Source organism: Argiope bruennichi, chromosome 10 (genome assembly GCF_947563725.1).
Source record: "Argiope bruennichi chromosome 10, qqArgBrue1.1, whole genome shotgun sequence".
NCBI classification, from domain to species: domain Eukaryota; kingdom Metazoa; phylum Arthropoda; class Arachnida; order Araneae; family Araneidae; genus Argiope; species Argiope bruennichi.
This window is the reverse complement of record NC_079160.1, coordinates 8,733,924-8,745,696: the sequence shown is the minus strand read 5'-3', so window position 1 is coordinate 8,745,696 and position 11,773 is coordinate 8,733,924. Positions and strand designations below refer to the sequence as shown.

The 11,773-nt window shown below is 40.5% G+C and overlaps 1 protein-coding gene across 1 annotated transcript; it reads right to left on the bottom strand.

Moving 5' to 3' along the window:
* Positions 1 to 2,858: 2,858 nt before the first annotated feature.
* On the bottom strand, positions 2,859 to 6,777 carry LOC129989022 (uncharacterized). Its single transcript, XM_056097327.1, has 3 exons — positions 5,250 to 6,777; positions 3,776 to 3,963; positions 2,859 to 3,035 (listed from the first exon to the last, which is right to left on the bottom strand). Exons 1-3 carry the CDS (start codon positions 6,775 to 6,777, stop codon positions 2,859 to 2,861), a joined length of 1,893 nt encoding a protein of 630 aa, XP_055953302.1.
* Between the last annotated feature and the right edge of the window lie 4,996 nt (positions 6,778 to 11,773).

Genomic DNA, 11,773 nt, shown 5'->3' with positions numbered 1-11,773 from the left:
CATGTTGTCAATAATATTACGGATTCCATCTCTACTAAGTCCGTAAAATCACCGGGTTTGCATGCAGTGGATGTATGGTGTGAAAACAATCAGCAGGCCTCTGTAGAAAACAACAACTAACGTTTGTTTACACGAAAGACACGAATACAAAGACGACAAATATGTACAGCCGAGACGAACACACAGCAGCATACTACAACAGACAGTAAGTAGTCCACAAGTAGTAATTCGGTAGTAACAACGATCACAACACACAAAGCTGTCATACATAATACAGCAGGAGAGGGAATCTTCGGAGCTTCGCTCTACGGTCTCTCCAAACGGCTGAAATTCTCCACTGCCTCCTCGTTTAAGTAGTATTCAACTGCCGACTCACTACCACACGACTGGCTTCTTCACACACGACACAACGCTGCTTCTAGCATAAACGTCAGGGCTCGGCACACAGGAGTTCAGCACTGGCTTGAACTCCCCACAACTATTCCGCCGTTGCTTCGTTATCCTCTCGACGACTCATTACTTGTCTATGACTCTGACTACGATTCACTGCAGCTCACAAGGACACAGGGAAAAAGATTAGTGACGCCAGGACCGAAGGACGCCATCTACGATCGGTTGAAACTTGAGGTTCAGATCGAAATACGGGCTTATCCCCGGTAAGAATAGAACTTCAGAGTACTTGGCCGTCAATGTATTACCGTGGCCGTCTTCGACAAGATCTGGAGATGGAATGAGGATGGAGGAGAAGAACATCGGCTTAAGTACTACTGAGAGTTTTACGGGGCTGTCCAATGAGAAGACTTGATTTTGGCGGTGGGCGGGACTATGGATTTGAGAATCCATAGGCATTTATGAAGATCAGCAGTTTTTCTTGCCTTTTTTTTTTTTTTTTGCTTTTTTTACCTAGTTGAGTAGCTCGTAATAAGTTGGGAAAATCTTGGATGAGGGCGTCAATCTCTTTTTGGCATTCCATTGATTCCTTAAATTCTTGCAGATTCGGGAGAACGCTGTTGAAGTTGGAGGTAAGTGCTGATCTGAAGGGTGTTGCGGCTTCCGCATATGATATATCTTGGTGGGGTTTAATGTGTTTTTCTGGACTTTTCGGATAGCTGGGCATCCTTTCCATGCGGCCAGGTGTCCCGTGGACTTACCTTGTATACAAAAGGGGTTTTCTATTTTTTCCTGAATGGGGGCATTCTTTGGTTTGATAATTACCTTCACATTTGATACATCTGGGCAGGGCTCGGCATTTTCTCTCTAAATGGTGAAAACGGGAACAATTGTAGCAAATGGTGGTGGTTGTGGCTTCTATAGGGTTCAATTCTGATTCTCAAGTAGTTTAATGAGTTGATATTGTAAATCTTTTGGCAATCTGTTTTTTTTTTCTTTCCTTTTAAGAGGAACATTTGTAGTAGGGTTTCATTCTGTAATTTATCATCTGGCTAATCATGACTATTGAGAAATTCATTGTTTCTAATTCTTGTTTGATGTTTTCAGGACTAGTGTTGACGGGGAGTCCTTTTAGTACGACTTTTAATGGTCTGTCTTCAGGGTCTCCATTTAGGATGTATTCTTGTTTTTTTAAAGTCGAGGAATTTTATGCTTTTGCTTCTTCTGTTGGAGGCTCCATTATTGTATATCAGTAGGAGTATTTGCTGATTGTATGTGCGTGTTGCCGGGTTATTTCTTGAATGATCAGATTGTAGTTTTTCTTTAGTAATAGGCTTATTGTGACTGACTTTTTGATAAGTGGCTCTGCAGTGCCCATTTCGTCTATACTTAGAGCTGAGTAGGGGTTTTCAGTGCTGATTTGACAAACTTTTTGGATTCTCAGTTTTTTGGCTTTTTTCTTTTGAGAGACTAGTTTAAATTCTTTGGTCTTTTCATTCGGAATTTCTTAAGTTAGTTAGTTTAGTTTAGTTATATTAACGTCCCGTTGTGAAGCAACACTAGGGCTATTTTGCGACGGACCTCGTCATTTTGAACCGCGGTCAGATGACGAGGACGACACCTGAGTTTGCACCCCCCTCTCCACACCACATCACACCAGTTGGAAATTCTTAAATGGACGGAGTAGGAGTTAGGCTCTAATCGGAGTTAGCTGAGGAGGTGTTGCAGCCTGGTAAGTATTTTCTGAAGAATTGATTGTTTGTGATGTCTGTTGTTTCATCTTGGGTTTCTCTATCTGCCCAGTTAATTAAAGTAGTTTCTGGCTTTGGGTTTTCTAGGTTGTAGCTGTGAGATTTATTACATTGTAGAATTTCGTTCGGAAGATCTTTTCTGTATTGCTGACATGTTCCATTCATTGTCATTGTCATTTTCCCGCAAAAGAGACAGATATTTTTGAAGAGAATCATGACCGACATTCTCTGTGACGATCAAGGCATACCATAATTAATTCAGTGCAGCTGGAAAGTGATAGATTTGTGGAGCACCCGCCATGCGAAGCAACGCTATCTCCAAGGTCTTGACGATGTAACAACCTGGCGTCATTTAATGCCCTGAACTGTGAGCATTACTGATGAAATGAACCGAGGACAGGTCGAGGAGTCTGCAAGCATGGGCGTAGGAGTGAGTTGTCTGGGCTAATCAGAAGTCTTCAGTAGCAGAGAGTGTGGGGAGAGGGGAATCGCTGTGTTCCGTCTAGTTTTCGGGGAAGGTTGAAGATAGCAGGATTAGCTATTGTTCGTAGGTGGCCAATCAAGAGTAACTGGAACTGAAATGGGCGGGAATGGAGATTTTAGTGCTAGAAGAGCGTTAATCTGGATAAGTTTTCTTTCTTCTTTGTCTGTCGTTTGCTTCAAGTTTTTGGCTGCTTTCAGTATTCCGGGGAATTCTTTAAGTAGGGTTATGATTTATCAGAGTGTTTCAAACATTCCACTATTTCTATTGGAGTGGTTTCTTCTATATTGAGTGCCGGTTTCTTTGGTATCTGTTTGGTATCTGGGTCTGGTTGATCTCTGGGTGTTTTCTGCTGTATTTTCTGTTTCTTCTGGTAACATCAGCAAAGGATCTTCTAATCGTGGGGTAGGTTCCTGTAGTGGGGTAATTTTTGCACACTCTCCAAGAGGCTAGGTGCCCTGTTTCTTTACACTTGATGCAGATCGGGTCTGGAATCTTCTCCTCAATTTGACATTGCTGAGTGGAATGGTTTCCGCTACACTTGATGCAGCGCGGATTGCATTTGCAATCCCGCACGCTATGAAAGAACCCAGTAAAATTAAAACATATAGTGGCCTTGCAGATTTTCTGCAGGTTTCCACTTTGATGTAGAAGAGGGATCGGATGTTGTAAATACTTCCATAATTTCCCGTTTTGTCTACTTCCACTAGGTAGATTGGAAGGAGGGTTTTGCTTCTAAAATTTCTTAATTGTGCGACCCTTGGGATGTTAAAATTAAGTTCTTCCAGCTCTATCTTTATTTCGTCCTTATCCTGATTCCCTGGGAGGTCTTTAATAACTACTTTGATGGGTCGTTCTGTAGAGTCTTCAGATAAAATAAATTCTTTTTTCTTACTTTTTAATATTTCGATAATTCCCTTTCTTTCTTTTCCATTTATAGGGGCGATTCTGATAAAACCATTCACATATTTATTTTCGGCAGATATCTTGCAGCGTCAGATTGTAATCTTCATCCATCTTTAAATTTATGGGTGGTACTTCTTTTCTGGTTGGGTTTTCTACGTTTTCGAGGGCTTGGAATTTATTGTAGACCATTATTTCTCGAGTATTCGTTGAATTTTTTTCTCTTAGCGGTGTGTCTTTTCTCAATTACCTGGAACGGCTGCTCTATTTCCATTTGAGGATTTTCAGCAATTGTTGGGTGCAATTGGCAGTGTTCTACAGGGCAAGGGCTTAAGTTCTTAAAGTACTTTAATTCTTCTTCTAAGATTTCCATTTGGGATCTTAGTTCTTTTGCTTTATTGAGATCATGAAGATATTGCTTTGTGTGATCCTGCTTGCCTTTGATCATTTGCAGCAGTGTCGTGTCAAAGGATTCAATCGTGTCTTGTAAGTATTTGAGTCTTTCGATGTTTTTCTATAGCTGGTTGCAGATATTTAGGCTGTTGTTGGGGTGTGCGGTACAGTTTGGACAAATGCAAGGGCCTACTTTTTCCAATTCTGCTATTTCGGAATCCCGTTGTTTTTGGAGCTTCTTTACATGTATTTCCTCTTTTTTAATTTGATCAGGACCTTGGAATCTTTCGATAAAATATTTCATACTTTGTATTTGGTTTTCTATTCGGGCTATCTTTGCTTCACTACTAGCCAACTGCCAGCAACCTCTATTGATTCTCTCTATCATATCAATAAAGCCAGAGGCTTGGCAGCTCATCGAAACATTGCTTCAGCATCTGCTTTCGCTGCGTCTGTTTCCCTCTAGGGCTGAAACAGAAATGATTCACTGCAGCTAGAGATTGTCGTCTTTTTAAAGTTCCTGGGAGGCGAGCCGAAAATCTTCTGTGCCAATCAGGCTAATCTCAGGGGTAGATAGGCGGGCCACTCTGGATCAATCTCAGTTCCCATTGGATGGATCATTGACATCCTCAAAGTTTCCAGCATTATCTGTTTTGTCACCAAATTTGGCAAATTCTTCGCCAAGTCGCCAAATGGTCGCCAAGCTCTGGAATTACTAGCTGCACCCGATCAGCATTCAATACAGATGATTGTGAATCTGCCTATCCGGTGATAGAATTAACCATGCTGGGAAGCAACATTACAGGTTTGTAACAATATTTTTAGACTATCTAAATGATTCTATTCTAAAAAAACTGGAAATGGAAGTCTGTGATTTAAAATGTCATTTAGCAAGAGGTGGATATTTCTTGTTGTCTTCTTGAAAAGAGAGGAAAGAACGTTTAATTTATGTCCTTTAGATATTGACGGATATTTGATGAACTAAAGAATTCAAGATGTGTAAAAGAAAGGTTTGGTTTGGTTTATGAAGTTTAGTGGCACAAGAGCCTATCTTGGCTAAACTGCGCCAAACATATGGTTAAAAACTAATCTTATTCGATTTAAAAATCAAATCAATGGAACTATGAATATAAGCAAATACACAAATACAGGAAAAAAAGAAGCTAATAAAAACAGGAGAGTGCAATAAAAAAAAAGTTTATCAAAGATGACGATTTTTTAGATACATGTAAAAAAGCGAATGGCTTTTAAAAATTTAAAAATATTTGGGTGGTGTTTTTCACCCACCAAGTCCTGCATAGTTAGAGACGATGACTGGAAATACAACTCACGATGGAATTTAAAATCAGGACATTCAGTAAGAACGTGTTTCACACTAAAATCTGTACTGCATGTAGGACACATGGGTTTCCTCTCTCCACAAATTAGATGTTTATGAGTTAGACGTGTATGTCCTATACGGAGGCGGGTCAATTTAACATCCAACCCCCGTACAGGGAGCACAGGCCATAATCCAATTAAAGATATAATGGTATGCAATTTGTTGTCAATTTGCTCATTCCAGTTTGCCTGCCAAGTGGAATAAAGATGACAAAGAAAAAACTTCTTCGCATCACAGTAAGGAATATTTTGTGAAAGAAATGAAGAAGCAGCTTTTGCAGCACAGTCTGCTGCCTCATTCCCAGAAATGCCCGAGTGACTCGGTACCCAACAAAATAAAATATTAAATGTCTTATTTCGAAGAAGGACTAAACTATTTAGAATTTCTAAGGCGACAGGATGCATTTGATTGTCGGGGTGGGAGAGCGTCTCTAAAGCACTCATACTGTCAGTATAAATAATGAAGCTGCGATAAGTAGACATTGAAATTTCATGAAGGGCAGAGGAAATTGCCATTAGTTCCGCAGTAAAAACAGAAGAACAGGTATGTAAACGATAGCTCAGTGTACCAGATGGAAGTACAATGCCAAATCCGACATGTCCATCTGATTTCGAGCCATCTGTAAAAACTGGGATGAAAGATGAATACTCACAGCGATGATAGAGAAATATCTGTTGAAAAACCACAGATGCTGTTGTGGATTTATCATATCCAGAAAATGGATTTAAAAAGGAGAATTCTGGATTATCCCATGGGGCAAAGCAAAAGACATTTGTAGACATAATTGTTAAATTAAAATCCGAGTCCTGCAAAAGCTTTTTCAATCTCACACTGAACGGTGGAATGCAAGAGGAACGAACGTCATAAATTCTCCCAAGACCAACTGGAAGTGTTAATTCAGATATAGGGTGCTTCGGGAGAGACTGCGTTCGGAAGTAATACAAGGCTGCAATTTTTTTACGCCTTAAGTAGAGAGGTAGTTGATAACAAATATTGTATAAACTTTCTATCGGGGATGTTCGAAAGGCACCAGAGCAGATTCTTAATGCAGAATGATGGATAGTATCCAGTCTGCGCAAAACACTAGGACGTGCGGATCCATACACCATGCATCCGTAATCGATACGGGAAAGAATGACTGCCTCATAAATACGGATTAGGGAGGCTCGATCTGCTCCCCAAGAAGTTCTGGAGAGGACTTTTAAGATGTTCAAGGTTCTCTCACATTTCCTTCGCAAGTATAAAACATCCGGAATGAAGGTGAGTTTGCGGTCAAATACGACCCCCAAAAAACGTATTTCATCAACAACTGGAATAGCATGGCTACGAATATAAATATTAGGTTCCGAGTGAAAACTACGTTTTCTGCAAAAATGGAGGCACCGACTTTTCTCTGGAGAGATGGTGTGCCCGTTTTCATCACACCATGTTACTAGTTTGTTGATTGCATTTTGAAGCTGTCTTTCAATTAAATGCATATTACTTCCTTCGCATGAAATTTGGAGATCGTCAACGAGAGGCTTCCATGAACAGATGATGGTAATTGATTTAAAATTTGACTTATATAAACAATAAAAAGAGTGACACTGAGGACACTTCCCTGAGGAACACCCTCAGATTGAATAAAATTGTTAGAATAAAAGTTCCCCATTCGAACTCTAAAAGTGCGATATGACAAAAAGTTTTTTATAAAAATGGGCAAATTTCCTCTAAAACCGAGATTGAAAAGTGTTAAAAGTATACCATACCGCCATGCACGGTCATAAGCTTTCTCAATATCGAAAAATATGGAGACAAGGTGGTTCCTCCTTACAAATGCGTTGCGAATTTGGGTTTCCAGTAAAACGAGGTTATCAAAAGTAGATCGACCTCGACGGAAACCACTCTGCAACGGGGAGATGCATCCTTGTTTCTCCAATTCGTATACGAGACGTGCATTAATCATCCGCTCAAAAGTCTTGCATAAACAGTTTGTCAGAGCTATTGGTCTGTAGTTCAGAGGGTTTCGTGAATCCTTGCCAGGTTTTAAGATGGGGATCACAATAGCTTCCCGCCATTGTGCAGGGTAAGTCTACTCAATCCAAATCCTGTTAAATAATCTTAACAGGTTGCAAAGGGAAGTTTTACTCAAATGGCGAAGCATGTTGTAAATGATACCATCAGGTCCCGGGCTTGTATTATGGGCTTGAGACAAGGCTGTTTCCAATTCCGACATCCTAAATTCAGAGTTGTATGGGAAGTTTCTTCTTGCATTAAAACGCAATGGCAACTGTTCCGCGCGATTCTTAATTGCCTTAAATTCTATACTATAAGAACCAATTGCGGAAACTTGTGCAAATGCTTGGCCGAGAATATTGGCAACGTCTAATGGGGATGAATAAGATGCACTTCCTATATTTAAAATAGGAATGGAAGATTCACGATAAATCCCATTAGCGGCCTTGACCTTATTCCACAACATTTTACTTGGAGTCGAAGAAGTAATGGACGAGACAAAATTAATCCAGGATTCCCTCTGACTACGAACGACGTATACGACGTGCAAGGGCCTTGGCTCTTTTAAAAGCAACTAAGTTCTCCGTCGTTGGGTACCTCCTAAATTTGTTCCAAAGTCTCTTTTGGTTCTTGTAACTATCGCGGCAAGCTTCATTCCACCACGGTCTGCGAAATTTTCTCAGACGTGGGGAACTCTTTGGAATGGTGGCATTTGCGGCATTTGTTATGCTCTCAACGACGTGTTGTACTGCTTCAGTGATGTCGCAAGTATTGACCATGTTCTCTGTGATTTGTGCTAAAAGTTTGAATATATACCAGTCTGCCCGCTGGAACAGAAAACGTGGAGGACAAGATGTCATACCGTCTCTATCAGCATGTGAGACCATAACAGGGTAGTGGTCACTATTATGAAGGTCCTCACTTACTGCAAAAGTCAGCAACGGCATGAGCTCAGGAGAACATATGGCCAAATCAATACTGTGAAAGCTGCGTGTGGGCGCATGAAAGTATGTCTTCTCATCATTATTGAGCAGACAGAGACAGTTATTAATAATAAACTGTTCAATCTGCCGCCCACGAGAGTTTGTACTATCTGCACCCCACAATGTACTATGGCCGTTGAAATCCCCAAGCAAAATAAAAGGCGAAGGAAGTTGCTCCACTAAATTATCGAGATCCTGTTGAGAAATGGCATCATTGGGCGGTAGATAAATACAGCAGACTGTGACCAAAGCTAGTGTGTGAACTTGCACAGCCACAGCCTGCAGAGTAGTATGCAAAGTGAGAGGTGTGCTTGGATAAAGATTTGAGGTAAAAATACATACACCTCTAGAACCATGATGACCATCATCTGCGTCTTTCCGCACACAGTTGAAACCACGCAATTTGACAGGAATATCAGATGTCAAAAAGGTTTCCTGAACACCAATGCAGACAGGATGAAATTTGTTAATAATTGTCTTGATGTCAGGTAATTTGGAGCGAAGGCCGCGACAGTTCCATGAAAGGAAAGTACCCATTAAGAGGTTCTTTTGGTTTTAAAGGTATTGGAGACGGTGTTTGAGTGTTGCGAGACATCGCAACTCATTTCTTCATCCTCTTCTTCAGACGGATGAAGCGCGATGAGTTCAGGACTTTTGGGTGCTTCACCAAAAATAGATGTCAAGTCCTTTTGGACTATGCCCTGCGTCGCAAGTCCCAAGGCGACGGATTTCTGACCTTTAGTCAATTTCAACTTAGAAGGCAAACTTGTTTTTGAGAGGCCACGTTTTGAAAGCTTCAACTTCAGAGAATTTTGAGATTTTGATTTTCTTAAAGCCTTTTCAGGTCTACGAATTTCTAAAGTGGTGTTGGTGTTTGATCCAGAATCGGAATCCGATGTTTTTGTATTTGTTTCAGAATGGCTAGGATTTTTGAGACAGTTCTGGCACGTACAGTTTACGCAAAACGATTTCTGTACGGCGGAGGCATAACTCAAACCGGGAGTCGGTGTTTGAGATAAAATTTTCTTTCTGGCTTCAGGGTAAGATAAGGCTTCTTTTATTTTCACTGTAATGATTTTTTTCTCAAGTGTCCAGCGTTTGCACGATCTAGAGAATGAAGTGTGACTGCCACCACAGTTCACACACTTCTCAGGTGCGGAACATTGCTGACTATCGTGCCCTTTCTCAGCACAGCGGGCGCAAGTGAGAGTCCCGCGGCAGTTGGCTTTAGAATGGCCGAAACGCTGACACTGAAAACATCTCAACGGGTTAGGAATATAATGTCTTACTGGTAGTTTAATGTAGCCTGCATAAATAAATTCTGGTAAACTTGGACTATGGAAAGTAAGTATATAATGTTTAGTGGGAAGGATTTGGCCATCCCGCCGTATAGAGATCTGTTGTACATTGGTGACACCTTGATATTTTAGTTCTGCAGATATTTCTTCAAGGGGAACATTAAACAATTCCCCGCAGGTTATAACGCCTTTAGAATAATTTAATGACGTGTGTGGACTGACTGTAACGGGAATGGTAGCTAAAGCTTTCAATTTTAATATTTGCTGGGCTTTCTTTTTTGAATTCACTTCAACCAGCAAGTCGCCAGAACGCATTTTTCGGATTGAAGAAACCTCGCCTACGGTTGCTGTGAATGCCCTCTGTACGAGGAAAGGTGATACAGAATTAAAATTTTCATTTTTCTCGGAAACACGCTTGACAACAAAAAAGGAATCGTGATTTGAAACAGTTAAAGTATTTGGAACGATACGACGCCCACCGAAGGGACCGCGTTTGGAGGAGCCCATACGACATTGAAAGAGATTCGGGCCCGACGGCACCGCCCACCACGGAGCCCAACAAGGGAAGGCAATTACCGGCTCTGGTCTTTTACAGCCTCGGCATACACCTTAGTGCTAGCCGGAACCTATACGCTCGGAGTTACCCCCGGGGACAGTGACCACCCTTAACGCCAAGCCCAAGGAGTAACCCCTTCGCTTGATCCCTAGCACACTAACCACTCAGGTGACTAGGTACCAGCCGATTGATGCACCGAAGACCACAGTGCACCACCCGTCTTTCTAATGGGTCGCCACGCACGGCCAACACGTGGGGTTTTGGCTGTCCATGAGAAGCAAGAAGCAAACAGAGCGGCGACAGCTTCTCATGGAGAGCTCCCTCGCTTGCCGTCGAGGGAAGGAAAGACACAGCAGACAGCAGAAGGCATAGAGGAGAGCGAACTGAAAGGGAGTAAAGATCCCTGGGAACCTCGGGATTGGGACACCCGTACTCACCTATAGTAGGTGAGCCCCTGAGGGGATGTGTAAAAGAAACTTCAAAATTTTAGTGATTTTAGAGTTAAATCTCTCCGGCATTTCTCTTTCTTTAAAGTTCTAGCTTTTCTGATTTGCGTACACCAAATTCACACAAACTATGATATTTCAATGAAATTTGATTTCGAACTTGAACTGCTTGATACAAGAAAAGATAAAATGAAAAATATCTTATGATAATATTATCTAAAAAGTTGAAGGAAAAAGTCTGTTAAGTTTTGTACTCGTCACAATTGTCCAAATTGTTCTTGTGTCCAACTTGACCCATGAAATGCAACAAACTATACTAAATAAAACTATCTAATTTGCGTTGTCGCAGTAATAGACCCTTCCGAACTATTCACAAATTCCAAGAATTACCAGTAGAAACTGCAAAATTTCTGTAAGTTTACAAAGTGCAATAATACAGATTTGCATATGCATCATTTTTGTATTTTTGCAAAAATTCTCATTAATTAAAAAATATTAATAATAATGAGAGATACACTTTTTTGACAATAGAACTTTTTTAGTATATAGTATAAAAATTATTTCTACGTATAAAATTTCATTTACAGCCTTACAAAACGGAAATTGGAAATTTTGATAACTTTGTTTTTTGTCGCTATCCAGTTTGGCGACATTTCAGTTCGCATTTTAACTCTTGGCAAAACTTTCCTGATCATGGCGACAACAGTGTACCGTAGTTTTATTCCAATTCTTCATTGTATTTAAAGGAGAGTTAATAATTGATAAATGATATACTTTTATTTGATTTACATTTAATTTAATAAAAGCTTTCTTCTGCGTTTCTTACATATATTTATCTGTCTATGCGTAACATTTTTTTTTTGAAAAAGTCATGCGGAAATGCGATTCATGAAAGGCTGATTTCAATTTTATTAAAGTATCAAGTAAACGCGCCGAATATTAAAGAACATATTATATTCAAGGAATGGAGATTAAAGAAAGATATAAAAAAGGTTTGTCTAAAGATGCAAAAATTTTGGGTACGACCGGAGTTTGGCGAAATTTTCAAAAATCGCCATGTCGCCAGCAACGGTCTTGCGCCGTGTTTTGCGAAATGTTCAAAGCGAGGGAACAGATGTCCAATCATAGAGCATAATAAAGGCGAAAGATAATAGGTTTGCCAGTCTGGAGGTTTCTAGCTTGGCAGCGTTGTCGCA